We start from the raw sequence: 27,809 nt of genomic DNA, 5'->3' as shown, positions 1-27,809 counted from the left end.
AAGTGTGAACAGTGACTTTATTATTACCACTGGCATTGATTGTTCTAGTCTCTTTGATGACAAATGCCATTTTAAATAAAGAAATGGACTTCAGGAGAGGCAACTTTGACCACTTCAAGGATCAACTTGAAGGTAACACATAGGTTAAAGCAATGGAAGGTAATTGGAAGGCCCAGGAGAAGTGACTGACATTCAAGAATCAGTTCTGGGCTCCTCATTCAAAGGCAGGGAACTTCATAAGAGCCCAGTGGAGGTACACTCAGATGAGATGGGGCCTGGGACATTTCCATTATGAGGAATATAATATAACTGAATTTCTCAGTTCAGCCTGGAGAAGACTGAGAAGGTTCCCTATGATAGAATAAGGGGCAATAGGCACAAAAATTTGCTTTTATAAATTTATTTCCTCAATTTTTTTAAAACAATTATAAAAAGCCAGTTTGGTTTGAATGAATGGAATTCTCAAGGTGATTTAATAGAAAGAAATCTGAGAAAATGGGGAAAAATGCATTACAAAGTCATGAAAATTGACCCTTTTAGTGTTAAAAGGCATACAAATGTAGTAAGAAGCATTGCTGGTGAAGGGATCAATGGAAATTTTTCCAAGGAATGATAAAGAAAACATATCAAAGGGAAAAGAAATAGGCAGCACAGTTCTATTTGTATTCGCATGTGGAATTAAAAAAAAATAAAAAAAAATAAAAAATGTTATTTTAAAGACTGTTAGAATTGTATGATTTGAAACTGAGAGAAATAATGCCCCACTAGTTTAAATGAGAAAACTGAATCACAACTGAAATAGGTATTTTAATCCAGTGGTATACACATTTCTGCATAAACTATAATGAAACTCCTTTCCTATGCTTTGAATAAATTTGCTAATGTTTCTTAGAGGGAGAGATGGTGGTTTGTAAAATGTTGTCAGCCTGCCACAGAAAGGCATGCTCAAAGTAAATGAAATCACAGAGCCTGCAATTTTAAGAAATGTTTTATTATAAAGGATAGGACATCAAATCCACTTTTTCTTTTTTTTTTCTTATTTTTTTTTCTTTTTTTCCCCAAACCGAGATAAATAAACAGTAAATACCATGCTTTTGATTTTGAATGCGTTTTGCTTTTTGCAAGACATTCTGTAAAAACTGCAGTCCAAACTTGGAGACTTTGAAATATAAATCTGTTGAGAACACAGCGGAAGATGAACCTCAGTCTTTGCGCATAAATGAAGAACAATTCATAAAACTGCTGGAAACTGAGACAAAACAGCCCTCTGAAGAAACTGCTGAGCAAGGACTAGTTTGGTAACTTATTCAGCAGAAAACAGCAAATTAATCCTTGTGCAGGATTATTTCAAATATATATATAAATATATACAAATACACAAAAAGAAAGAGCTTCTCACTTTAAAAAAGCAAACATCAAGATGTAGCAAAAACAGAGAACCTTGTGGGCTTTGTGATCTTTAATAAGGGATGTTTTAAAAATTCAAGTCTATTTTTTTTTTTTTCTCCATTCCATTAAAATAAACTGTTAAGGAAATAAAAGCAGTTACTCTGCTAAGATATTTGATCTTGATTGTGCCCAATTTCAGTAACAGTTCAACAAACAAACAGCTTACCCAAAAAACAGACAAGCAGAATCATCACATCCAGTTTACAAGATTGATCTTGGTCCTAGTTTAATCAATAGAAATGTTACTTTTGATTTCAGTGGGAGCAAGATCAAGGTAGCAGATGTAGAATGAGTCTAAGCTCCTTTCCCAAATTTAGTTTAGATTCTAGTTTATTCACATGATTAAATCACAAGGGTCTGTGGGCAACTTAACAACTTTTTTGATGTTACGATAGGGACATACACTTATTTATAGCTGAATTATTTCCACACAGCTCTGCAACATTTTAATACAACAGATTTTTTTTGTTTTGATTGTAGAAAACTGTAAACAGTCTTCTAAAGTTCTTTAATACTTAAATCCTTTTGACGCTTTCCACTCTTTGAGTCGGACCAGGGTTGCATGTACAAATTTAATGGCCATCACAGGAAATATAAACATGCTATTTACAGTTCACAATTCCTTATTTACTATACAAATCTGATGAGTATTTTTTTATAGTTGTAGCCTAAGCACTGAGAAGAGCTGGCATGCTTCTGATACTTACAAAAATGTAGTAATACAGTGAAAAAATGAAAATTTAGTATAAAAGTAAAATAATTAATGATAAATTGTGCACATGCAAGGATATTGTACAATGAATTCATTGACTCAAGCCAAGAATTAATGTCATTTTTTATATAACCTAACAATTTGCGTTCCCCGTACTTTCAATGGAAATATTCCATGCAAAATCATGTATTTTCTTTAGTATAATATTTCACAGTCTTTAAAACTTCCATCAGTTTTCATATGTGACATTCAGACCTTCTTTAATGAAAGAAGGGAGAAGGCCCAAAATACATCTACGTTTGTTATCACACTATAAATCCTAGCTCGGAGATTATGTCAATTATCTCATTTACCTCTACAGAGCAACTGATTTATGCTTCTTACCCTTATCATTCTTCGTACACTTGACTCAGTTTATTAATGAGAAACAGAAACATGTCCTTTAAGGATTTAATAAAAAAATAATATTATCACAAATCATTGGACTCTGGAATTAACTTAAATCATCCAGCTATTCAAATTCAGTTCATTTTAGAAAAACAATATTTGGAGTGGTCACCTTCAGTGCTTTAAGATGAGTTTTAATAAAGGAGTCTCTATAATTCTATTTTTTTTTTTTTCATAATAATGTCGTTTCACTTTTAAAAATCATTCTTCTTAGTGTACCTTGGTTGATGTGTTTCATATCTTCAAATTCTGATGCTGTTGTTGAATAACCTGGTATGTTTTTTGCATGTTTTATTTTTATATGTATATATTAAGGAAAACAACAACAACACTAAAAAACAACACACACACACAAAAAAAACCACCATTAACTGACAGACATTGGATTCAGTTAGATTAACTGGATTCAGTTAATCTTCTCTGGAAAAATCTGCAGACACTTTCTTCTAAACCAAGCCTCCCCAAGCCATTAAGACATGGGGTGACTGAAGGGGAGTTTTTGAAGGCTATTGACTGACAATGAAGAGTCTTTGCAGCATGCCTGTATGTTGCTTTCATGAAGCCCTTCAACTTTTACCTTCAGAATGTGATAGTAGTGCTGCTAATGGCAGTGGCATTCTGATTTGTTCTTGGATTCACCACTGAAAACCTTTAAAAGTCCAAGGGCCGAATCATCATGGTGGTGGAACGCAAGGAATAGCTGGGGCCTTTAAAGTAGTGCCACTTGATACCATTGAGCTTCCCATGGTTTTGTCCTGCTGCATAGAACATCCCATTGAGATTGGAGGGGCCACAGGCATCGAACCACCAGCCTGAAACCAATAAAGAAAAAAAATTATCTGCAAGACTACTAAGAGACTAAGACTACTTCGATTTTCTTTTCTAAGTTTATCTGATTAGCAACTTCTGGCATGAAAAAACTCATCAAGCTCATAAGGAATCCTGGAAGAGAGATGATGAGGATGGTTTTCTGTAGCCAGTTGTGTTGGAGAATACAGTGATTTACAGATCTAGAAAAGTATTTAATACCTTCTGTTTGTATACACTGAATGTGAAGCACGAGCAAGAACAATAAAAACAAACTGCTCTGCATGTTTAAACAATAATACAGTCAATCTAATTCATGTCAATGTACCATAATAAGACAGCACCTCACAGATGGTTTGCATAATTTTACTTTTTTGGTCACTTTGAGCATAGGTATGATTTAATTTTATTTACTGATTCATTTACTGATTTGTTTATTTATTTATTTATTTTCTGTTTCTTTGTGATTTTTCAGCTGCTCAGAAGGTTTACACTTGTTTACAGACAGGTAAGATGTTCTTGCCAAGCATAGGTTCCGAACCTAGGCATGCTGTGCTGTTATTACAGTATTACTATGAAATATCATTAGTATGCAGAATGGTGTACACTGAGATAGACAGAATACCTATGCATGGACAGATGGTCTAATTGGTTCATGTGGATGGGTGTCAGAAAGGCCAACTTAAACCAAGGTGAATTCACTGTCCACACACTACCATATATTCAGTCTCAAGTTTCCTAAACCATACTTTGAAATTTGCTGAACACAAACACATTGGAGTCACTAGTGTTGGAAAAGTCCTAACTCAGATACATTTGAGATTTCTTCACTTCTCTGTACATTCTCTGTTCAAGTTCTTGGCTGGACTTAGAAAACTGACAAATGTCCATTCAAATTTAAAAAGTAGTACAGGTTTTTTTAGGCTCTGTATTTACCTGTCTGCAGGTAGCACAATATTTCTAGTTATGTGATTATCCCTAAGAAAAGCTATTACAATATAGCTTTACAGTTGTATAAATACAATTGATTGGTATCACAGGTAGGATTAGAAAGTGGTGTCTTTTCTGCCCCTTCACTCTGCCTGTTTTTTCCCTGCTTCCTACTCACTGACCCTTTGAACTCTGAGCACAGTCTCATATTTTATTCTTTCTGAAACACAGGGCAAGAAATGTCTTCCCCAGCTTTTGAGCTTCTAGGCTGTTGCTCCTGATGCTGCATTGCGAGACTGTTCTGAAAAGTGAGGTGATGCAGATTTTGGAAAAAATAAAAACAGATCTTTGCTTTGTGACATCAAAACATCAGTCTGGTATGCAGAATGATTCCATGAACTGTTGAGCTGGCATAATTGAAGGAGAAGTAAACTGAGAAGTTAGGTCTAAAAAGAAATGCAACAGCTCAGCAACTTTTCAACCTGAGATTTCTGGCAAAGAAAATGCATGTAGAGAAATACCTGCACCTTTGTGAGTGCTTTGTTAACAGAGCACTGAAAATAAACCAGAAATACTTATGAAGTAGTTAACAATATTACTAAAATGAGGGAGTTTTTGCTATCTTTTTTATGATTGAATGCAGGAAATTCAAACTTGCTATGAGCACAGCTTTTGTTGCACATTGTATAGAAAAATATCATACTGCCTTTAGACTTCTGTAGTTATGATATGCATACATGTCATATATATATATATACATACAAACCAGGAGAGAAAATGGGCAAAGTAGTGAAAAAGTGTGATTCTTCAGATCTATTTAAAGTAGATGCTTTCAGATGATATCAACTACTCTTGATTACATTCCCAAGATCCCCAATTAAATTAGAACTCTAAATTAGTTAACTGTGATGAAGACATCAAATGCAGCAAGAATATCCCTCTCAAACTATTTGTGTATGTTAGAATGGAAGAGCCCTGAGCAACATTTGCAGCATCCTTGCAGTATGAATTTGAGGATTTGCCTTTCAGCCTCCAAGAGCCTGAGGGTATCAAAAAAACAAAAGAAAACAAAGGAACCAAAAAACCTAACTACATTTGTCTTTCAACACCATGAAAAGTTGAAACATTTTCATGTTAAGGTGAATTTTAGATTGCAATGGGAATTTGAGTTTTTCTTTAAACAACATGAAACTTGGCAATAATGTGATTACAGAACATAAATTGACACAGATAAACTAGGTGACATGCTGACTCCACTGAAGTTAGTGGGAGTTTTGCAGCATATCTTGATGGGAATAATTTTTTTTACTGTACCTTACTGAGTATCTATGTAATACAGTAGAAAAATGCATGGTCAGAATGAATTCCCAGGCTGCAAAGAGCTAATACTCCCAATGCCAAGAACACATTAACCTTGCTGGTTAGAAGCTCTATTTGTCAGAAAGATTTCTGCAGCTTTTCTTCATAGTAAGCGCTACAGTCTCCTTGAATCTTCAGCACAAGTTTTATGCATCTTTCCATAATAACGCTGTACTGAATATCTGCCTTTATTTCTTCAGGCAAATAAAGCCATGAAGTTTACGTGATGGCTGTTACTCTTGATGGCTTGATGCTCCTTGCTTTAAAAAACAGTCATTCCAGCATGATAATTTGTCCAGGACCCTTTGCAAACCTCTTTCAGGCACCAGTAAAGACAAACAATGTTTGTCCATTAAGAGGCTACCTAACTACCCAGATGCCACTGTGGACTGAAATACAGAATTTTAATTTTCAGTGTGGCTCCCACCCTAAATTCTGAAAACAGAACTAAACTGTGAGGAGCTTCAGTTAGGTAATGGGTGCTGCCCTAATGAATCTTCCAGTATCCTCACACTGACAGTGAGCCTTTTATGCATCTGTAATGAATACACTGTACAAGGGTATCTTAAACCACACCCTACTACTACTGATAAAGCATTGGCAGTGAGTAGTCTGTAGATCCAGTGTTTACACTGTCCTCTGTATTCAAATTCATATAATTTATGCTTCTAGCCTTGTACAGTAATTTCTTAAATTTTGGATAATACTTAGTGGGGTATTTTTTTCAGAGGTAACACTTCATAGTGAAATCTTAAGGGAAGAATTTATGCCAGATAAATTCTGGCAGACCTCTGTTTGAATACAATTGACCTCCCTTTGATTACAGTGATATACCTAAGGGGGTAATAAGCAAAGAAAGAGAAAGTTGTACAGATGATGTTTCACTGTAACAAGAGTATAATCTTGTAGAAACTTAAGACAGAGCTAAACAGAGAAAATCTAATCCTCATTTTTCAAATCTGGAACACAGATGCAGTTGAGTTCTGTTTACAGTGGTGGGATGAGGATATGTCAATCTGTGTTAGATACCATTTCATTCATCTTAAAGGAACAGCAAGAAATGCATGAACTGACATTTTGGGGAGAAGGTTTTCTGCAGTGCTATTCAAAATCTGTTACACAATGGAATGATTCACAGATACACAAGATATTACAAATATTTAGCGAGGACCCACTTAATCTTCACATCACAGACTTTTAAATAATTAGTTCTTTCAAAATACGTTTTAGTGAGCATTTGTTTTTGCCTACTGTAATGTACTTGTCTGTGAGACTATTCAGTTTAATCAAAAGATGTTACCTAACACTACATTAAGATGCTGGCTTTACTTTCTTGCATGTTTCTTAAAATATACATATACATATATATATACAATTTCCCCTTTATTTGTATGTTTGTTTTGTTCTGCTTTGTTTTGTTTTGTTCTCCATTTGATTATTTCTCTACTTCTTCTAGTCCTCTTCTTCAGTCCTCTAAAAACTCTTCACTCCCCACAGGGTCTCAGGTTATCACAAAACATTTAAGTGCATGTCTCAACAACAAAGTTAACCTCCTTTGATAAATGCAATAGAAATGTTTTGGTTTTTTTTCTCCTACAAGCTCAACTTTATGGACTGCGGAAAGAGGAATAGAACAATTGCCTTTCTTGGTAGCTATGATGAAATGGGGGAACATAAAACTGAGGTACCTAAGAGAGATACCTGGAACACTGGCCAGTGCAGGAAATACCAACCAAAGCAGATCCAGGGCTGTGAGACAATCTGAAACAAGGAAAGATTCCCAATAGTTAAATGTTGGCTTGTTTCCTGATGTTCACAGGATTTTTCTCCACTGACGAATCTTGTTTATGTTTCACTACAAGACAATGGATTTCCCAAATAAGCCTCAAGACCATTTGGAAGAGCAGTAAGATTTTAACCGCAGATATAACTTTTGGCAATGATTTCCATGAGACATTTGAATCATGTATGTGGATCATGAAAGGTAGACATTATGAGAAATAATAGTAGAAGAAAGATATAAAAGTGACTAATGAAGTGATAAAGGGAAGGCTTTCGCAAGAAGGTTAAGAAAATTTTTTACTTAGAAATGCAGATAGTTTCTTCAAGCTGCTGTCAACATCAAGTGCTTTGTAACTTATTTGAAATGAGTATAGTCTGACATTTTTTTGTGGCTAACCTACTTTTAATAATTTTCTTTTGTATTATAAGAAATGCTATCATCCCTGTTGGCAATAGAAGTCCTTAGGTCACAAAGTATATTGTCCAAACAAAAAGTAATTTAGATGTTACATTGCTAGATTGCTTGAAAATAAGCTATACAAATAAACATTAATCACTCCTGTAGACACTTGCTCTTCTGGAGAAAAGCACACTTATGTTTTGTGAAATCCTATGCACTGCTCTTTAATTACTATTGCTGTTACCTCTGAGAAGTTTTTAGATGTCATCATCTCTTTTCTTTAAATAAATGAATTTTGAATAGTTCAGTTATCTTAAATCACCAGTCATCATATCAGCCTCACAGACCTACGTTTACCATATCTTTAGTTCAATATGAATGTACAAATTCTTGTGAACAAAACCCTACCTAATAAAGTAGTATTACTCAAATGAGTAATAATATTACTAGAAGAATATAGTGGAAATCTTTTATAATGGTCATCTGCTTTGCTATCTAAAGTAAAAGCAAAGGAAATGCTCTTGTCCATAGTTAGCATTTATAAACATGGTAATATAATGATGATGCTCTTAGTAGTCATACATCTAATAAAACACATCTAATAAAAATAATCCAAGGATCCTACAAGGATCTGCTGAAAGATCTGGGGCTGTTCCTATAAGGACAAGGTGAAAGCTGGAGCTGTTTAGCCTGGAGAAAAGAAGGCTCCAAGATGACCTGATAGCAACCTTTCAATATCAGAAGGGAAACTATATGTTGGACTATATGGCCTTTAAAGGTCCCTCGCATCTCAAAGTGTTCTATGATTGTATGATTCTAACATCTCTAGCATAAATCAGTGCAATTCCAATAACTTCGTATCTACATGGTGGTTATATTCCTCTGACTATAAAATGTTAGGTTATACAAATGATCCTTCATGGATGGTGCCTTATGTGGAACATTGTTATGAAAGCAATGAATGTACAAATTGGTTGTTTCCTACATAAATGGACAAATATCCTTGGAATTCAGGCCAGATAATTTCAGGTGCACAGAGGTTACCACTTTCAAAGCTTTTGTTTCAAATAAAATATAATGGAAGTTGTATTTCTTATTCTCACCAGACCACATATGGACAGAGTTCTACATTTGAATAAGAACTTCCCTCCAAAAATGACAAGAATCCTCTATATTGCTCTTGTCAGGGATTTGTAAAATTTGCTAGGTGGAGAAAGAACAAGTAAAACAATAAACGCACTATGTTTTGGATTGCTCATCAAGCAGTGTCTCACCAAACAGTCAAGAAATATGCCAAGGACTGTAAATATATTCATGGGAAACATCTCTGACTTGAGAAACCCTTGAGATGCAGAAGACAGACTAGGAAAATACACAGGGGAAGTAATATTTATTTGCATTGTTTTTACACTCATGTTGAGGTATCTACTGTTTACTGTTGTTGAAGACAGAAGACTGCAGGCAAATGGACCTCTGCTTTCTGCCAATTAAATAAAAAACAACAACAAAAAAAAACCCTATTTAAATAATTCTATGCTTTTTCAGTCTTAGCTAGACATCTAGAATGTCCCCATATCACTTTGGCAAGCTAAATAATAAAGATTAATTATGTTCTCACGTCATCTGAAGCTAAATATCAGTGTATACATCCCAATTTGTAGTAAAGGCAAGGCAAACAAAGTATATTTGACTTTCACTATAGTATAAGTTCCTCTAAGTCATTTTGCAATGCTTGTAGGCAATTGCACAAAGAGTTTCTGGGGTTCAGCTGGTAGGCGGTGCCCAGCAGGACATTCTAACTTGGCCTGATGCCAACAGATTTGATCCACAGGCATTAAGAGCTTTTTCACTGCCAATAAGTCTGAAGTGTCCTCAATAACTATCCAGTGCTTCTTACAGATGAGAGTTTGTTACATTTGAAGTGCTGTGTCTTACACAAAGTTCGGCATGTGGATCACTGGGGTACTCTTCAAGAATAATGTTTGAAATGATATGGGAGCATAATCTTTTGCTCAGTTTACTGTTCAGAGATTTTGCACCAGTCCCTTGTGGTTATTTTCAAAAAAAGACAAAGATGATGCTACTCTGATAAACACCAAATTTAAATGAAGAAATTATATCAATAAATATACTTTCTCTCATCTTAACCCAAGGGTGCTTAGTTGAAATTTTCCATGATTTCCATAAACAAACAAACAAACAACAATAACAACAAAAACAGAAAAACAAACAAAAACAGATAAAATGTTTAACTTTTGTAAAAAGACCACAGGAGTTCAGAATCCAGCTCATATGTGAATGCACTAAAACTATTTCTTAAAATAAGTATTAGGATAGAGTCAACTAGCAGAATGGGGCTCTCCCAAGGACAAAGAGCACAAAAGCACAAAATTTTGTTGATGCTATATTATAATCCTCTCACTATTTAATTTTATTTTTATTCTGGGGGAGAGAAAGGGTAGAAAGGAGGAGAGAAAATATTTTTTGTATGGATTAAATAAAACTGCCAACAAGTAAGATCACAGAGAGAAATGTGTGTTCTCCATACATTTTTATTTTCAGCCTTGACTGTAACCATATCACAGTTCTGAGCTTCAGCTTATCTCAGGCTTTATTCCTGACATAAATATATTCAGTTCACCTCATAGAGATAACAAGATCACCCAAACTGTCAAGATAACAAGGAACCTGACTTTAGATTTCATATCATTCATCATTAATGTGTTGTCTGTGATGCTGCCAAAACTAACAGAGAGACTGATAACTTAAAAAAAAAAAAAAAAATGAAAAAAAAAGAAAAAGAAAAAGAAAAAGAAAAAGAAAAAGAAAAAGAAAAAGAGCTTTTCCAAAACCTCTTTTGGATTGCTACTTTAATCAGTCTTTTTCTGTGGCATAAAATTGAAATCTACCCACTAAACAAATGTTTTGTTTTTTAATTCAATTTTGGATACTTGTAAAGGAATGAGAAAGACTTTTTCAAGGAGTAAATCATATCAGTGTTTGGAAAAGATATAGAAGGGAGGTTGATTCACATTTCTAAAGCAATCTGCATGACTGAAGTCTTTCTCTTCCTGAAGAACTACACCTTACTAAATGCTGCACAGCTGCTTCAGTCACTTTTTCTGAAGGCCTTGTTGCATCTCCTTTTACACTTCAGTGACTTGTTCTATTTATGATTTCCTCACCCTCTGGTAATTCACCCCACTCCTCCTTATTCCTTTCAAATGCTACCAACATATTCCAATCTGTGGTTTTCCTGCTGATTTATGGGTCTGCTGCAGAAAAATATACGTGAATCTTTGTGGAATGGTTGTTCAACAGCAGGCTGACCTTAGCAGGGCATTGACCTGCCACAAAAGTCAGGGTAGGAAAATATACAAAACCTGCTGCTCCCAGATTTAGCTGTCTAGGAGCAGAGGTGGTTTTCCAGGCAGCTCAGATACATGAATGAATATGCACGTCAGCACAGACATAATCCCCATCTAGGAGATTCTCTCTGGGCTCTGACCTGCCCTGGAAATATTTACCCATTAGTATAGAAAGATAATAGTTTTAATTAAAATCAACTATTGATTTCTTACCCATTATTTGTCCCAAAAGTAACTTTTCTTACTCAAATAGGAAAACACACTGATCACTTGTCTGCTGGAATAAGTTTCCTGAACTGACGTTTAATAAAAAAAATAAAAATAATAAAAAAAAAAAATGACAAAAACCCATCTTCTGTTAAGAGGCGATAGTCTCATATATGCCTGAATGTGGCCTGAGCTGGTTATAGTCTGAGTGCCAGTGACCACAAATAATATCTGGTTTAAGGTCTGATCCAAAATACTGAATAATTTTTATGCTCCAGAGTTTTTTCCAAGAAAGTTAGAAGTCACTGAGGGAAATTCTCAGAAGATCGGATGTGAAGAGCCTTTCTTTGTCATTCAGTCTATGAATCAAAGAATCACACTGCAAGATTCCTCCTACAGTGAGATGTCCAAGATGTAAAAATGACCTTGCCCATTCAATGACTCAGAATAAGCACCAACTTTAAGAGCAATTTCTGACTCTTTTGCAGGTGTTTAGGTATCCATATGAGGAGCTGTCATGGTTTTGTAATTTTTGTTATTTGTATTCCACATCATAACATCACGTGGAGCCCAGAGAAGAAGAACTACACTTCCCAGAGGACCTCATGGTCAGAGAGGGAAGCACGTCATGGAAGTGATGCTCGCTCTCTCTCTCGCTGCCTGGCAGCAGGTGTGGGTGTGCTTCCAAACCGTGGCACGTTCAGTTTCAAAGTAGGCTTCTCGGTCTTTGGAAAATGCTCTCTCTCTCTTATTTTACTTGTTTTATTAGCCTCGGTTTCAATTAGATTGTATTATATTTTGTTATCTTACATTCCAATATCATAGTTAGTAACATAAGGTTTCCTCCTTCCTTCCGCTGCTCTGTTTCCTTGAGCCCAGCTCCCATCTCCCTACCCTTTTCCCTTTTTCCCTTCCCATTTTTGGGACCAGGGGGCTCACAGGCCTACTAACCCCCTTTCATGGACATAGATTGATCTAAATAACTTCATTACAGGAGCTAAACTTGGGTACTTCTCATCCACATTGGAGGGAACAGATATCAGTCACGTTTGCTACACTTACTGGTAGTCAGATTGATTTAATTCTTTTAGCTGTCCAAATGTTACTTCTTCATGATCTCCCCTCAGCCCAGTTCATCCCACTTGTCTTCTGAGTTTTGACTCTGCTCACTAAGGATGTTGTTTTAAACATTACAGAACACCTAAGTGCCATAATCGGAATCTACAGGTCTTGTCTTTCATAAGTATTAAAGTAAAGTATTAACAAGTGTTAAATCACAGTAGTTATTTCAATAATAGTATCACATCCAGGTTCTGGTAACGTTTAAAACTTACATTCTGTTATGAAGGGTGCTCTGAAAGTAACGCCTCCTATTTTATTATGCCTGTCCATGACATCACTGGTGGATGTTGGTGGTGTGGCAGAGATGGAACCATCCTACCAATATTCTGTTAAATTTTGTAGCCATGTGACAAATGGCAGCAGAGGGGCAGTCTGACAAAATATTGTCTGACATGGAAGTGCATATGAAGCAAACATGTGTTGCTGGATTTTTCTATGAGGAAAAAATTATACCCATTGACACTCAACATTCATTTTGGATAGTGCATTTCAGCAGTGGTGGAGGATCATAAAAGACAAGCCACATTCCAGATGGTCATGCCCAGCTGTCACACACACTATCAGCTCACCCACACAAATTACAATCAGGGAATTTTGTACAGAGCTCACTATTGCCTTCAGTGCCTGAAAAAAATAGTTGGAATACTGCAGTTTTCCTGAGGTAGGTCCCACAAATTCTCATAGAGGAGCAGAAATAACGTTGTAGGTACATTTGTCATGACTTACTGAACTTATATAAGACTGAAAGGAACAGTTCTCTGGATTGCATCATTACAAATGTCACCACTGCAGGCCATAGTCAAAGTGGTGACACATGAACTTCCCACTGAGAAAAAGTACAAGAGACAGCCTTCAGATGGTAGAGTGATAGGCACTGTCTTTTGGTATAGGAAGGGTGTGATTCTTTTGGGTTTTCCGGATCCCAGAAAAAACAACAACTCTGAATGCTACATCACAACACTGAACTGAAGGTTCAAACTTCCAGAGTCAGTCCAGAGAAGAAAGTCTTTATCTTGTAACACAATTACTCCAGGCCTCATATCATAGTGGACTGTGGATCCCACAGTCAGTCTTGGCTGGATTTTCCTTATACATTCACTGTATAGTTTGGAAATATTTTCTGAATATTCAGCCCGATGAAATAACTGTGTGAGCAACATTTTCCTAGCAATGATGTCATCAAAGCAGCTTAGAAACAGTACTGTGAAACCGCAGCTGGTGCAGATTGTTATGGGTCTAGCATGCAGGTTCTTCCCATTCAGTGCTGGAGAAAATGAGTAGCATTTCATTCAACAGTGGTGACTGTGTTGAAAAATAGTGTTTTGTAGCTGAGAATTTGCTCTATCAAATTGTGTTATTGTGATTTTTGTGTCTCCTGTAATTTCCATGGAAAAAAATAATAGACATTATTTTCAGAGTGAACTATGTTTCTATTTCCCTGCCCTTTCTCTCTTATTTTTCTGAGATATTCATTTCCAACATCTTATAAAGATCTTTCTCCCTTCTTCATTTCTACATTTCTTCCCTCTTACTTTGACTTTCTTACCTCAATAAGAATGCTAACTTATGCTTTCCCTATTGAATATGTTGCAACAAGGGATATTAGCACTACTATAACATACATAAAATGTAGGAGTAATAAAAATAAAAGGAATTTTTCACATAGTGCTTACACTCCCATGAATGCAACTTCATCCATATTTGCCTAAGGAAAATAGTGGACTCCCAACAATGTATTACATATCTCTAGAGTGGTACTCACCTCCAGTTAACATGAGAGCACATTTACACATGCAGTTGTCATTATCAGCATCTTTTGTACTGAATTCAGCACCATGCAGGATCAAGCTACTCTGTTTTCCAGCTGTTCCACTGTGACCTTTTAAATAAAGCCTGAAACAGTGAGAGAAAACAATCAGTGTCACCCAAAAGAACCATAAAATATGAAGACCTCTTTGCATATGAAGTTTGCCTTGTACAAAGTACATTCAGAAACTTCAGAAACATCTTGTTTTTTTGTTTTTTTTTCCTGACGAAATGAGGAAATTCTGGTGTTTTTTTGTTTTTGTTTTTGTTTTTTTTTTGTTTTGTTTTTTGTTTTTTGTTTTTTTCTCAATGTGTCTGTAATCTGTAATCCCTGCAGGACATAGTCCCTGCACCATAGCAGAACCAAGCACAGGGAATCCACACTGGAAAATGCAGGAAAGTGGAAGGTGTCAAAGACCAGAAAGGGAATGAGGATAGGTGCCCAGAGAATTGCAGTACATTGATACAATGATTGAGTATTTATGTAACTGTTCTCTTTAATGCGATACAAAAACAGCATTTCCTGCTAATGGCAATCATGTTATTAATCCCTACGCTTGAAAGGGTGTTTCATCAGTTTCAGAATTTTTAATTCCACCAGTTACATGACAAGCCAATAACCTGCTTCTGCCAAAGCTGTCTCTGAGTGATGAATGAAAAATAACTTAGAGTTCAAGCCACAGAACTCTTAATGATTTGCAGTGCTAAATATCTCTTTCTTTAAGGAGCTTTGTCAACTAGATGAAAACACAACCATGAGCTAGGAATTTAAGCTCAGCTTCAGCAAGTAACAACAGCATTTGTGTTGCTTAGCAAAAACTACTTTCTGCACATAGCTACCTAAATCAGACATCTGACTTGTAATTTTTTCATAAAATGTTGCTGGAAGATGTGAGTATATTTTGCTAATAATATCTTCATATACATGAAAAAGAAGACAGTATCTTAGAGAAATATGAAGCCATAATGTCCACATCTCCGGAACAAGCCTTGGTCACTGGGGCCAGAGAAAGAGGAAGAAGCATCCTGTACTTATCTTACTGAAGCTTTAAAGGAAGGAATACAGGAGAAATAGGGAAAACCAACAACATGTTTTGGGATAGACTGCTTCACTAAAGAGAAGGTGAGAAACAAGTTTCTTCTAGGGTTATTGAAGAAGGATATGTACACCTCTGAGATATTGAATGAGTAATGGAATCAAAAGTGGGACTTAAGCTGTAAAATGGGAGAGATGTGACTTTCTCTGGGATTTACAGATGGAAGTGTTATCCCAGAAAAATGCCTTCCAAACTTCAACAAACACAGTAAAAAAGAGCAGCAGTTATGATTCACTGATAGTGATTACTGTCTCTCAGATTTTGCTCAGTTTAATCCAGTGAATCTGGAGGAGTAAAAAAGCAAATGCCTTAAACAGAATGTCATTCCTGCATTTATTTATATGGAAATAGATAATTTGCTTCAAATTGATCATAGTGTCAACAGCAGAAGTAGGGAACATCCCTAACCCGGTCTATTATACAAATTAGTAGTTAAGACACTGGCATCTTTCAGAGATTGGAAGAAGAATCTGTTTCCTAGACATAAAGTTAACAAAATACAGTTCTTTCACAGAATTTTGTGTTTGAAGATCTGCTTTTGATAGGGATGAGAAGGGACATGCAGCTACCATATGACAGCTTTTCTTTATTTAAGTACAATACTAGCTTAGTTGTCTTGCATGCTTCTGCAATGTTAGATCCAAACAAATCCAATCTTTTTTAGCTTGTCATGGAACCATGTTACTGAAAGGCATCTTCTCTTTATCCCAGTGAAGCCATGTAGATTTATACCAAGTGACTGAGACATCTCAAGATGTGGAGTTATACAATTACTGCTTGGGGCTCTTGAGAGTCTAAAATTCACATTTTTAGACTGACTTAAACTTCACCTAATTTTCACTTATATTCTTCCTATGCAATATTTTCCACCTTTTAAAATGAAAACAACAAGTGCTTCAACTTAATATATTAAAAGAAAAACTTATTAAAAAACAACTGTAAGGACTATCTTTCCAACAGCTGCCTTCATCTGATTTTGATGCTGCATGTTGCCTGATCTGAATCTGATGATTAAATAACTTTAGGTTCAATTCTTAGAGTAAATTTTATCTATAGATAAGTATATACACATGTACATATAAAACTTCTTGGATTAGATGTAAATACTTTGCACAAATACTTTTGAATTGCAAAGAAAGGATAAGGCAAACTGTAAGCCACAAGAAAAGATCACGAACATTCTCAGAAGTTTACAAGGAACAACTGAGGAACAGAAATACAGCAAGTTCATTACATTATGCTATTGTCCAATCATAGTGGCAATTATCCCATAATTGTAATGTTACTCTATCAAAGCATGCTTTCTTTAGATAAAATTACATTATGATCTGGCTTTGTTCATTGTTTCTTTGTTCCACATAAAGTAAAGGCTGGAATTGATCTCAACTTCATTCACTGGAATTTTGCCTTGTTTTGCAAGCTGTGCCTAATTTTTTGCAGAACAAAATAAACTTCTCTGAGATCGTGTTGATAGAAAAATTACTTTTCAAGTGATATCTACAATCTGATTTCAAAATGCCACTATATCAGGAACACCAAAACTCACAGAAGTCTCATAAAGTCAGTATAAAAAACAAATACTGCTTACTTAAATCAGGAAGACATCGCTAGCCAGATTTTTTTTACTAACAATCAACACTATAAAACTCACTTAGTCCAATAAAAAATATTCTTACATTGTAAGAAAACACTATGGAAAAGACGAATGTGAGTGTGGTGGTGTGCAATGTTTTCCCCAATGGGATAGGCAATAGGATTATTTACAAGCATATGCTTTTACACTGATATTTTATAAACATTCCACTCACAGCAGATTTAATCTTGCCAGTTATTTTTTATTTTCCCTGAACACCATTTGTCTGGTAGGTCTCTAATGATTTAGCTCTAAACCTGAAATAAGCAATTGTAGTACGTTAACCATATTACAGCAGTGAAAAGATGAGCCGTACTCTGAGGCTACATGATGAAACAGGTTAAAAAGTGTGTGAGGGGCCAATTAAGAGAACAACTTCAGTAAGGCCCCCACAACATCTTTCTTTCATTCACTGGACAAGGAACTGGTTGCAAGACTCTACCCAGAGAATGGTGTTCAGTGGCTCAGTGTCCAGATGGTGATCAGTGACAAGTAGTGTCCCTTAGATGTCAGTACTAGAACCAGTGTTCATTAGTATCTTCATCAGTGACATCAACAGCAGGATTGAGTGCATGTTTAGCATGTTTGTGGATGACACCAAGCTGTGTGGTACAGTTGACTCATCCAAGGGATGGGATGCCACCCAGAGAGACCTAGACAGGATCAAGCAGTGGGCTGTGGTAACCCCCATGAGATTCAAGAAATTGAAGTACAAGGTCTTGTACCTGGGTCATGGCAACCCCAGGTAACAGTCCAAGCTGGGGAACAAAAGGACTGAGTGCAGCCCTGCTGAAAAGGACCTGTGGGTATTGGTAGATGGTAAGCTGGTCATGAGCCAATAATGTGCCCTTGTAGCCCAGAAAGCCAACCATATCAAGGGCAGCATATAAAGAAACATGGTCAGCAGGTCGATGGAGGTGATCTTGCACCCCTACTCTGCTCTAGTGAGAACTCATCTGAGTACTGTGTCCAGATGTGGAGTATTCAGTACACTCCAATACTCAGTATTCATATCCTGTCCTTGCAAATTTAGAAGTCCAGCTGGATGGAACAGCCTGATCTAGCTGAAGATGTGCCTGCTCATTGCAGGGGAGTTGAACTAGATGACCTCTAAAGATCCCTTCCAACTCAAACAATTTTATGATTCAGTGATTCTATAAAACAGTAACATTTTGATAAGGAGTTTTTTACTTAAATTGGTGTTGCCAAAAGAGTTCAGAATAAATAATACGGCAAAGTTGGCACTACACTGGGTAAAAATTTAGTCTGAAGCAAAAAACAAACCTGAAAGTGAAGTAGTTGGTTATCCTGTTTCTGAACTTCCATTCAAGCCATATGTGTCAGAGTCAACATGGTGTGAGATTAGCACGTCACTGTCCTGTACTAGTGAGTGATGATTCTACTAGCCCTCAGTTAGCAGTAAGTATCTTATGATTTAGGCTTAGTTATGTTTTTACTGATAACAGAATCAAATTGGTAGGACTGAATATTTAAAAGAAGCTCTGAATAGCTATCAGGACAGATTTAGAAAAGACGGTGATTAAGGGTGGAGCTCTTGTTTGTACTTAAACAAGACTAAGGAAAAGAAGCAAAAAATAAAAAGGAAACTAATTCCTATCAAAAGTCCAGGGGCAGTTTCAGAACTCCTGCCTTCTCACTTGCTCACTGCAGGGAAGTTCTGAAGATCAAGGGCAGTGCCTGAAACACTACTTAGATTTACAGTTTTGGCGAGAAAGGCAAAGTTATGGTGAAATAAACAAGAAGCCTTCATCTATATACACTGAAATTAAAATAGAAACAAATAAGCATTAGCAAATAAAACAGGAGTAAACAGGAGTAAGTAAAATGCTGAGTGTGTATATGAAGTTATAAGGACATCTGATGACATTCTTATGAAATTCTAAGATCATAATTAGGAACACAGCAGCTGATGGTACTTATTTAGAGAAAAACAATTTTGTTCATTGACGTACTTTAGGAAAGACATCACATTATAGAAAAAGCAACTGTTCTGTCTTATCTAACATGAGTGTTAGAAATTCCCTCTGCATTTTTTTTCCATGTGATTACTGTTGCAATAGCAGCGAGGGATCAATATAAACAGATGGTGAGGAAGAACTCTTAAACATACTTTGCTTTTCACCATTCCATACAGGGACAGAGCTCCCTTATCTCCAGTCTCTTGAAAGCAAAGCAAATTTAAGAACAGAGGGAATGGCCTTAGGTTGCACCAAGGGAGGTTCAGGTTGGATATCATGAAAAAATTATACTCAAAAAGAGTGGTCAAGTGCTGGAATGGGCTGCCCAGGGTAGCAGTTGAGTTACCATCCTTGAAGGTGTTAAAGAAACATGTAGTTGTAGAATTAAGGGACATGGTTTAGTGGGAAACTGTTGGTGGTAGGTGGATAGTTGGACTCAGTAACCTCGGAGATCTCTTCCATCCTTGGAGATTTTATGATTCTAAATTATATTGTGTGGAAAGAATAATTCTACCAACAGTTACATAAACATCTTAGGGCAGCCTGAAAAAGTCATTTGAAATTTACACTAGAAACCTCTTTTGATCACCTTGATTAGATCACCTGGAATTTCAAGAATGCACAGCTTAGCTCTTTTCACATGTTTGATGAGATTAATAGATTAACTCAGAATAACTTCAAATGAAGTTCAAAAAGAGTTAAGTATTTCTGGAAAATGTTCTTATGAAAATTGCATCATACATAATGAGACATTAAAAGATCTAAAAAATAAATGCAATCATAAATTCTTGTGTAAAGACTGCGTGTTAAACATTATTAATGATGAAGGAAACTATTTCTTTTTCGATGTTTGCTTATGGAGCACTTGTCCTCAATTAATTAATTATTATTTTTTTAAATTGGAACTAATGAGAGGTCAGTGTCTCCCAGAACTGAGATATCAGCTAATTCTTTCTATATATATACTCTTTTCCTGAGTCTCTAGAAATCATTAAGTTCTTTGTTTAGAGCACTCTGTCAGTGAAATAGCTAGGATGTCTGTAAGTCTCATGCAGCTTTGCTGGTCACGAATACACATTTTGTAAAACAATAAAAAATACATTTGCTCCCAAAATGCTTTCTTCATGGATATATTGCAAAATGGCATGAAGCATTAATAGTGATAGTTACCTCTGAATAGAAAAAGAAAAAAAAAAAAAAAACAACTTTTGTAATAAAGTTATATTTCAAATATTTGATAAATAATGTGATAAATAATCACTCTAAAGAAAATCTGCTGTGACTGAAGTTGAAAAGTCTGCCAACATCCTGTTAAAAATGCAGATGGACAAAATGTATTAACTATGTAGGAGGCCTAGGTCAGTATTCAATTTTTTCAGTATTTAGTACTCTTTACTTAGGGACAAGGAGAAACATTTCTATAAGTACATTCTCTTTGCTGAAGAGAATGGACTATTTATCTGTGGTCCAGATCAGGTAGTTTTCTGTGAGCTTGAACCGTTCTGAGTTGCAGACTGCAAGGCATTATAGTTGATGCTTTTGTCCTTCAGGTTAGAATTAGATTGCCTTGGTACCCTGGGCACATTTACATTCTTTTGTTGTTAGAAAAAATCTTCTTAAGCACAACCTACATTTTCAAGGAAAAATGTTTAATTTAGGTTTTAATAGAGCAGTAAGTACTCTCATTATTAAAACAATCAAAATTAAATATAATATTTCATCACAAATAAGGATTGTTTAACAGGAACTTAACAGCAGATGAGATAAGTAAGCATTAAAAGAAAATTAAAAGCTACTTGTAAAGAATTGAAAATACACTAGAGAAATTAAAGAAACACTATAAAGTTCAGTCACCACTACTATTACACAACTCTGAGCTGTTGCTAATCCATTTATCTAAATTGCAAGAGCAATTCACCATCTATATTGCTACCCATCCTAGGATGATTTAAAAGCACCTACAACATGAAGAGCAAGACTTTCAAAGCTGATGTCTGACTGGAAAAAAACACCAGTGTAAATGTAAAAAAAAACAACAAAACAATACTGAATTCTTCCAAACCTTAAATTTAGTTCAAATTGAGCAACAGTATAAGAAGGAAATTTGTGGACTTTAAACTTTATTGGACTCCTAGTAGAATTTGTAACTGAAAACAGTAGATGTGATGGTTCTGTAGAATGTCAAAACCTAAATAATGGAATAAGTAGCTCTGACAACTTAAACAGATTTTTAATTTGGCTCTGAATATTCTTGCGGTCAGCACATGTAAATAATTTCCTCCCACCATTCCTTACAAAAAGTGTAAGACAAGATGACCTCTGTACTTCTTCCTCTGCGATTCTGTAGCAATGACTCAGTGTTGCAATGATTAAACTTGACATTACTACAACTCCTTGCCCATTCTCCTGATGAGACAATTGAAATGTGCCAGCTGTTTATGACATAAGAAATATTAATTCAATATATCCAGGCCAAGAACATATATTTTTCAGTTTTAAGGACAAGAAGGTAATAGAAAATACAGCTATAAATGAAGATAAACACTTTTCCTATAGAATTCAAGTACAGCCTATAGGACATCATAGTGTAGATAGACCCTTTGTGGGACTTCATACTATTAAGAAAAAAACTTGTTTCCTCTCTGAAAAGCTAGTGCTAATTCTAGTTTGTGTTTTTGCTGCACGCACCTGACAGATCAAAGGAGGGGAACCGATAAATGGGAGGTCTCAGATGATATAGTCTGAGATGTGAGTGTTGGCTAACAACTGAGCCATGAAAAAGTAACAGCTACACATTACAGCAAACCACGCAGGCACCTCGTGGGCTTTTCTGTGGTACTGGATGTGACCACATAGAAGCAATATAATAAATTTGCCTTTTTCTATATTAAATTTCATTAGTAATTGACTCAAATGCTGTATAACCTGGGACAAGGTTCAGTAAGCAGGGATAATTAAAATATAGCCAGATTTATTGCCAGACAAATTTTTCCTACCACAGGATGGCCTGCCATACTACTGTATACAGACAAATTGTGCTTTGTCACAACTTACAGAAAATGTTTAAAGTACACTTTTTTTCCGGTCAGTGAACAAGCAAACATATGCTTCTATTACTTGAAATACATTCTGCAGAAGCCACAGGAACAGTCACTGAGGCAACATAAGCTGCTAAGTTTGCAGCTGATCTCAGTAACATGGTGGTGATAGACAGGAAACATACGGGAACACTCAGTTTTGCTGCTAGCAGGGAGAGAAGCATATTTAAAGGCTACTATGACAGTGATGTGTTGAAAAAGACTAAATCTCTCCAGTCTCTCAACAAATACAGCACAAATGATATACATTAATCTAATACTACAGTTTTCTGTTAAAAAATGTTTTTCAGCACAATGCTTACTAAAACAAAATCATTCATGCTATGCTTCCGTGGAAATCTGAAATGTAGCTTTTCAGATATTAGATTCATTATTTTCTTATTCATGAAAAATTAAAATCTCGTTACTGTTCCATCACCTAATCAAATGCTAAGATTTCTTACTGCTGCAGAAGCTACCACTTTTGTGAAAATTAATCTTTGTATAATAAATACCATGTTCATTTAGAAAGTATAGAGATTATTTTTATTTTCAAAATTGAAATAGCATGTAAGTGCTGAACATGTAGTTTGATGATAATACAAATTGTGTTGATAGCACTGAAAATGGGTGAACTTCTTAAAAAAATAAAAAATAGGAAACAAAGTTAAAACTTATCTGGACATCTGACCAAGGCTTGGAAAGCCAAGTTTACAGAAATTTGGTTAACTTTTAAATTTAAAAATGTTTTCTTCCCAGCTAAAATACAGTTCCTGGGTTTGGCTGAAGGCAACAGTAGAGGTGCCAAATCTGATTCTAAAGGGATTTTTCAGCACAGAAGAAACTTATAAAAGTTTGAAAAGTTGCTAAGGTTTATTTAAGTAAGTAGACCTCTTACTGCTTGCGTCTATCGATTCTGCATTTTTATTTTAATTTCTTTTCCACTCAGTGAAACTTTGGATTCATTGAATATTGGTTTGAAATTTTATTTAACTCTGAATTCATTAATCCTGCTTGAAAATCAAGTCGAAAAGATTATGTGACTCCAGTAAAACTTAAATTTAATAATTATTCCAAAATAAGCTTTGAGTCATAAAAATCTCATAGGTAAATACATGTTGTTGAAACTCACGCGGATATTTAATAAAAGTGAATTTCATAAATCCATGCTTTAGTTACACTGAGGGTGACATTAATTACCGTCACCTATATGCATTGTACATTATCCTAATTTGCTGGTTTAGATAAAATTTAAATGCAAAACTTAATATATCATCATGTTGTTAGTGCTAATTTTTACTCTTATGACTGCATCTATCTCTGTAGAGATACTAGCTTCTTGTTACCCTGAAGTGTCATTGAAAAATATCATTTGTAAGCCACAGTGAAATATTTATCACAGAGTTTACTTAATTGAAACTAATTAATCATAAGTAACTGCAAACGTTATAAATTTCATAGACAGACCTATCTCAAAAATACATAAATCTCATTGAGATATGTTGGCATTTGATACTTAAATTGTATAAGCACAGTAACTTAGATTATCATGCTTAAGAATACGTTAACAATTAATGTAGTTTTGTTTCTGTTGGCATTCATTTGGTTTTACCCTGTAAAAAGCATGCTGAAAATTATGGCTGAAGCTACAGTTTTCCTCTAAAAAGGTTATGTACCACAGGTCCAGGTCTACGACTTAATTATTCCCATTAAAACTATTCTGTACTCCATTCTACTTTTTGCAATCAGAAGAGGAAAATTGTGAAGATGATATCCAAATGTTCCTTTTTATCCCTATTTACTGAGATGCAAAAGAAAATATAACTAGGCACATTTTCATGAAAACAGCAGTATCTGTGCAGTCTGCATTTTCACATTCTCAATATTTTCATACTCCCTTCAATAAGAACTTATTACTAGTACCTATTACTAAAAAACCTTAGGTTTATCCAGACGACAGACTTTTGGCATTAGAAAGTAAATTTCAAGGAAGCGGATAAGTTTTGTACATGTATAATTTTTCATGTACCACAGATCTTATGTGTATTTGTATATATGTAAACAAGGACACATGCACATAAAATTAACAAGAAAATACAACTAACTTCCTACAAGGAGATTGTACACATATTTTTAAAATTTATCTTTACTTTTTGTTCACTTGTGGAGATTTAGCCAAAAGTTTGTTGAGCTTACCCTACCTTAGTCTGCCTGAAACAAGTCCTAAGGGTCTGGACTATATTTCAGAGTAAAAAATGATGCAGTATTTTATTTGATATTGGCCCCTTCCTTAAATATTAAACTACTTCTCTGAAGCTGCATGGGCATGATATCTTAAGTGACAAATCAGGCAATGACTTAACTAATCCTTAAGCAGGCCTGTACTGCAGGAGAAATGGAGATCAAGAGTAGTATATAGTACAAACTTTTCAGCAAGCAATGAGAGCAGGTAGTAAGAATAAGATGATAGCAGAACAGAACAGAAAAAAAAAAAAATAAATGTAAAACTGAAGACTAGTACTGAGGCAATGTCTTCAAATTCCAAAGATTTTGCATAAAACAAAATGGGACAACAGCCTGGTCCAAAAAGGTCTCTGACATTGAAGTATCTCCTAAAAGCAGACCAGATCCTGTGATTCATGTTATGGAAACATTTAAACTTTTAAATAACAAAAATAAAATATTGTCACTCTGATCATGAACCATATTGGATATTCCTTCAGTCCATGTATTATGGATAAAGTTGTTGGCTAAAAATATGAGAGGAACAATAACTAGATCACAGAATTACAGAGCCAAAACATGTATACTAAACTTTCTTTCCAAACTTGTTTCTTAAATAAGATGTAATCTGTAATTACTATAAGAAATGATTTAAATACTAAATTGGAAATATCATCTAGACTGAATAGACTTTTCCTCCGTGTTTCCACTGGCACAATAGCTAACTGAAACTATGGGAAACATCTTTAAAATACTTATGCTATTTTTTTTCCTCATTAAGAACTTTACTTTATGGAAAAGAATCACTACTGACAGAAGTGGAAATAACCTACAATTAATATTTCATCAATTTTATTTGGATTGTTTGTACTTTAAAATTATTATGGTCTGGCAGTGTAATCCTGTTTTACAATTGTCCTCCTTTGGGCATTTGTAGATTTTGGTTTTGAACTTTCTCCAGTGTTAATGACCTACTGACACCCTCAAATCATGCTATAGCACTGCTATAACATAGCTGGAAGGTAATTAGTTCGTAGCTGCCAACTGACAACAATTTAAAGCAATAACTAAACGAATAACATGTTAAAATAAATATTTTGGGTTCTGCATCAGATTTTCAAGATTTATGATGGGATTCATGTCAAGAGATGCGTTCTTTGCACTGAGTGAATCCCAGAGGAAAATACAGAGCTGAGGACATTATTTTCAAAGAAAATGTTTGCCAGAATTTCCATTCACTTACATATGTTTATTCAGTCTTGATGTAGACGCCATTTAAATGTTTATGAATTTCTACTAATTAGATTAATAGGCTTAATTTGGTGGCTGTGTAAAATGACATCAGTAAACAGTAAGGAATGTTGAAAAAACACTTTCTGGAGATGACAAGAAATGCAATCATTTCCAAGAAGGGGAAAAAAAAAATGTAAGCTTTTATTAAGGGCAATGTAATGGTTGTGATCTCATTCTTACCATAATATGTACATATTTTATTTTGATGACATCTTAAAGACTGTACAACAATAAAGAGGCAAGAATGAGTTGACCTTCTGCAACAGCTCTGATGGTACTGTCTTTGCTAAGTACTAAGTATGCTCTTGAAATTTGTTTTAAAATATGCCTAAGTGCATAGCTTAATCAGAGCCTAATTGTATTTCGAATAAAAAAATAAAGAAATTGGAGGAGGATTAAAAATAGAAAAAGATGAGGAGAAGAGGATGAAAGGCTTCCCTTACTCATATTGGATCATTCACACAGCAAGTATGATAATATGTTGGGTTGTTTTTTCCTTTTCTTTCCTTTCATTTTTTTTTTTTTTTAATTTTTTAAATTTTTCCTTAAAGGCTTATGGCATTAAAAATGGGATGTAGAATGGAAACATACAACCAAGCTTGTCCCAACCTTGCCTGAATAATTTGCAACAACTTCAGCTTGATCCTTTTACTCTTCAGTGGCTCTACCCTACAACAAATTACATTCATTCTCTGGACTTTTTCTCAGTTATCATACAAAGGTTAGACTTTAATTCTGATGGCAAGTGCTCAGGAAAAAAGTAAAAAGTTCTAAAGGTGATAAACAGAGAGTTTCTGTGAAATGCTTATGGTAACTTGAAAAATAAATATTGGCTTCCTCATTTGCTTGGTTTTCTGAATGCAAAATTTAGTTTTAAAAATGCCAAAATGAGTTATGTGGCACTAAGACCTCCATAGAAAAATATAAACAGACTGTTAAAACATATTTCAACTCCCTTGCGTTATTTGTGGCTGATAAATAGTCACATGCGAGTGAAAGTTTCACCGACTGTCACCCGTTTATGATCCAAGTTCTTCACTGGTGCCACACTGACCAGGCAAACTGAGATTGGCATGTCCTGCATGCTAGTTTTTGTGTTTTTTCTTCACTAATAACCAAGGTCATGACCTTGTAAGAGCTGCAATTCAGAATAACAACTTCTCTGCTTCAAATGGAATTGAGAAATGTACAAAAGGGATTGACTTCAGTGCAACCAAATTACAATATTAAATATTAAATAAAAGAACAAATACAAGAAAATGGAACAGAAACAGTGCATGTCCTCCTCAAGTGTTGTGAGCTGTTCTTACACTGATTTAACACTGAAAACTCAGCACACTTTTGTATCTGATGATACAGAAGACTGCAGACTGATTTATCTACAGCACTAGACATTAATTCATCTTTCTTTGTAGTTATGCTTCCAATGTTACTGTGCACCTCTTTCTTTCATGATAATAGAGGTTTGTTTTAAATTTGCAAACAAACCAACGAAAAAGAAAAGTCAGATATCACAATATTTCTGTGCTCTGATGCTCAAATTTGATCTATTTGTAGCTTTATGTGAATAAGGAGCTCAATATATCTGGTGTTGACTCCACTTTGTGCTCTAACTCATCAACTGTATTGTTGCTGTAGAATAAATAACATGAAATATCACAATTGTTACCATCACTTCAGAGGAAGATAAAGGAAATTCAGGGATGTTTCCAGTTTGCGGAGATAATCGCACTCTTCAATCCCGTCTGCCTCTCCCCCCCCAGAAAAGCAACCAAAGCTCAACAATGACAAAACACATAGAAACCAACAACAAATTCTTCAAGGCAGCTATTGACTCTGGGAAAACTGGGATGATCTCTTTACCAAATTATCTCCAAGCCTCGCTCAGCTCTTGTCTCATGAAAGATGTGAATTCACATACTGTTTTGCTGATATTAACCTGAACATGTAATGAATTGGGGCAGAAAATGTTCTCAGAGTCAGGTTGTAGATACATTTCCTAGTAGAAGTATTAAAGATAGAAGGAAAAAAAAAAAAAAAAAAAAGAAAAAAAAAGAAAGAAGGAAAGAAAAGAAGAAAAAAACCCAAACAAAATCCAACAACCGAGATCTGGTTGGC

At 35.1% G+C, this 27,809-nt stretch overlaps 1 protein-coding gene across 1 annotated transcript in view; it reads right to left on the bottom strand.

Moving 5' to 3' along the window:
* Nucleotides 1-975: 975 nt before the first annotated feature.
* The window catches only part of ANGPT1 (angiopoietin 1), a 148,076-nt gene continuing 121,242 nt past the window's right edge, over nucleotides 976-27,809 (bottom strand). Inside the window, exons 8-9 of the mRNA XM_015856162.3 lie at nucleotides 14,346-14,476; nucleotides 976-3,420 (exon numbers count right to left, since the gene is read on the bottom strand). Coding sequence (XP_015711648.1) covers nucleotides 3,260-3,420; nucleotides 14,346-14,476 — 292 coding nt within the window. The 3' untranslated portion in view covers nucleotides 976-3,259. The remainder of the gene's footprint in view (nucleotides 3,421-14,345; nucleotides 14,477-27,809) is intronic.

The sequence above is a fragment of the Coturnix japonica genome, chromosome 2, assembly GCF_054131305.1.
Source record: "Coturnix japonica strain WE chromosome 2, WE-NBRP24, whole genome shotgun sequence".
Taxonomy (NCBI): domain Eukaryota; kingdom Metazoa; phylum Chordata; class Aves; order Galliformes; family Phasianidae; genus Coturnix; species Coturnix japonica.
The sequence above is the reverse complement of the archived record's forward strand: the minus strand, read 5'-3'. Positions and strand labels throughout refer to the sequence as shown.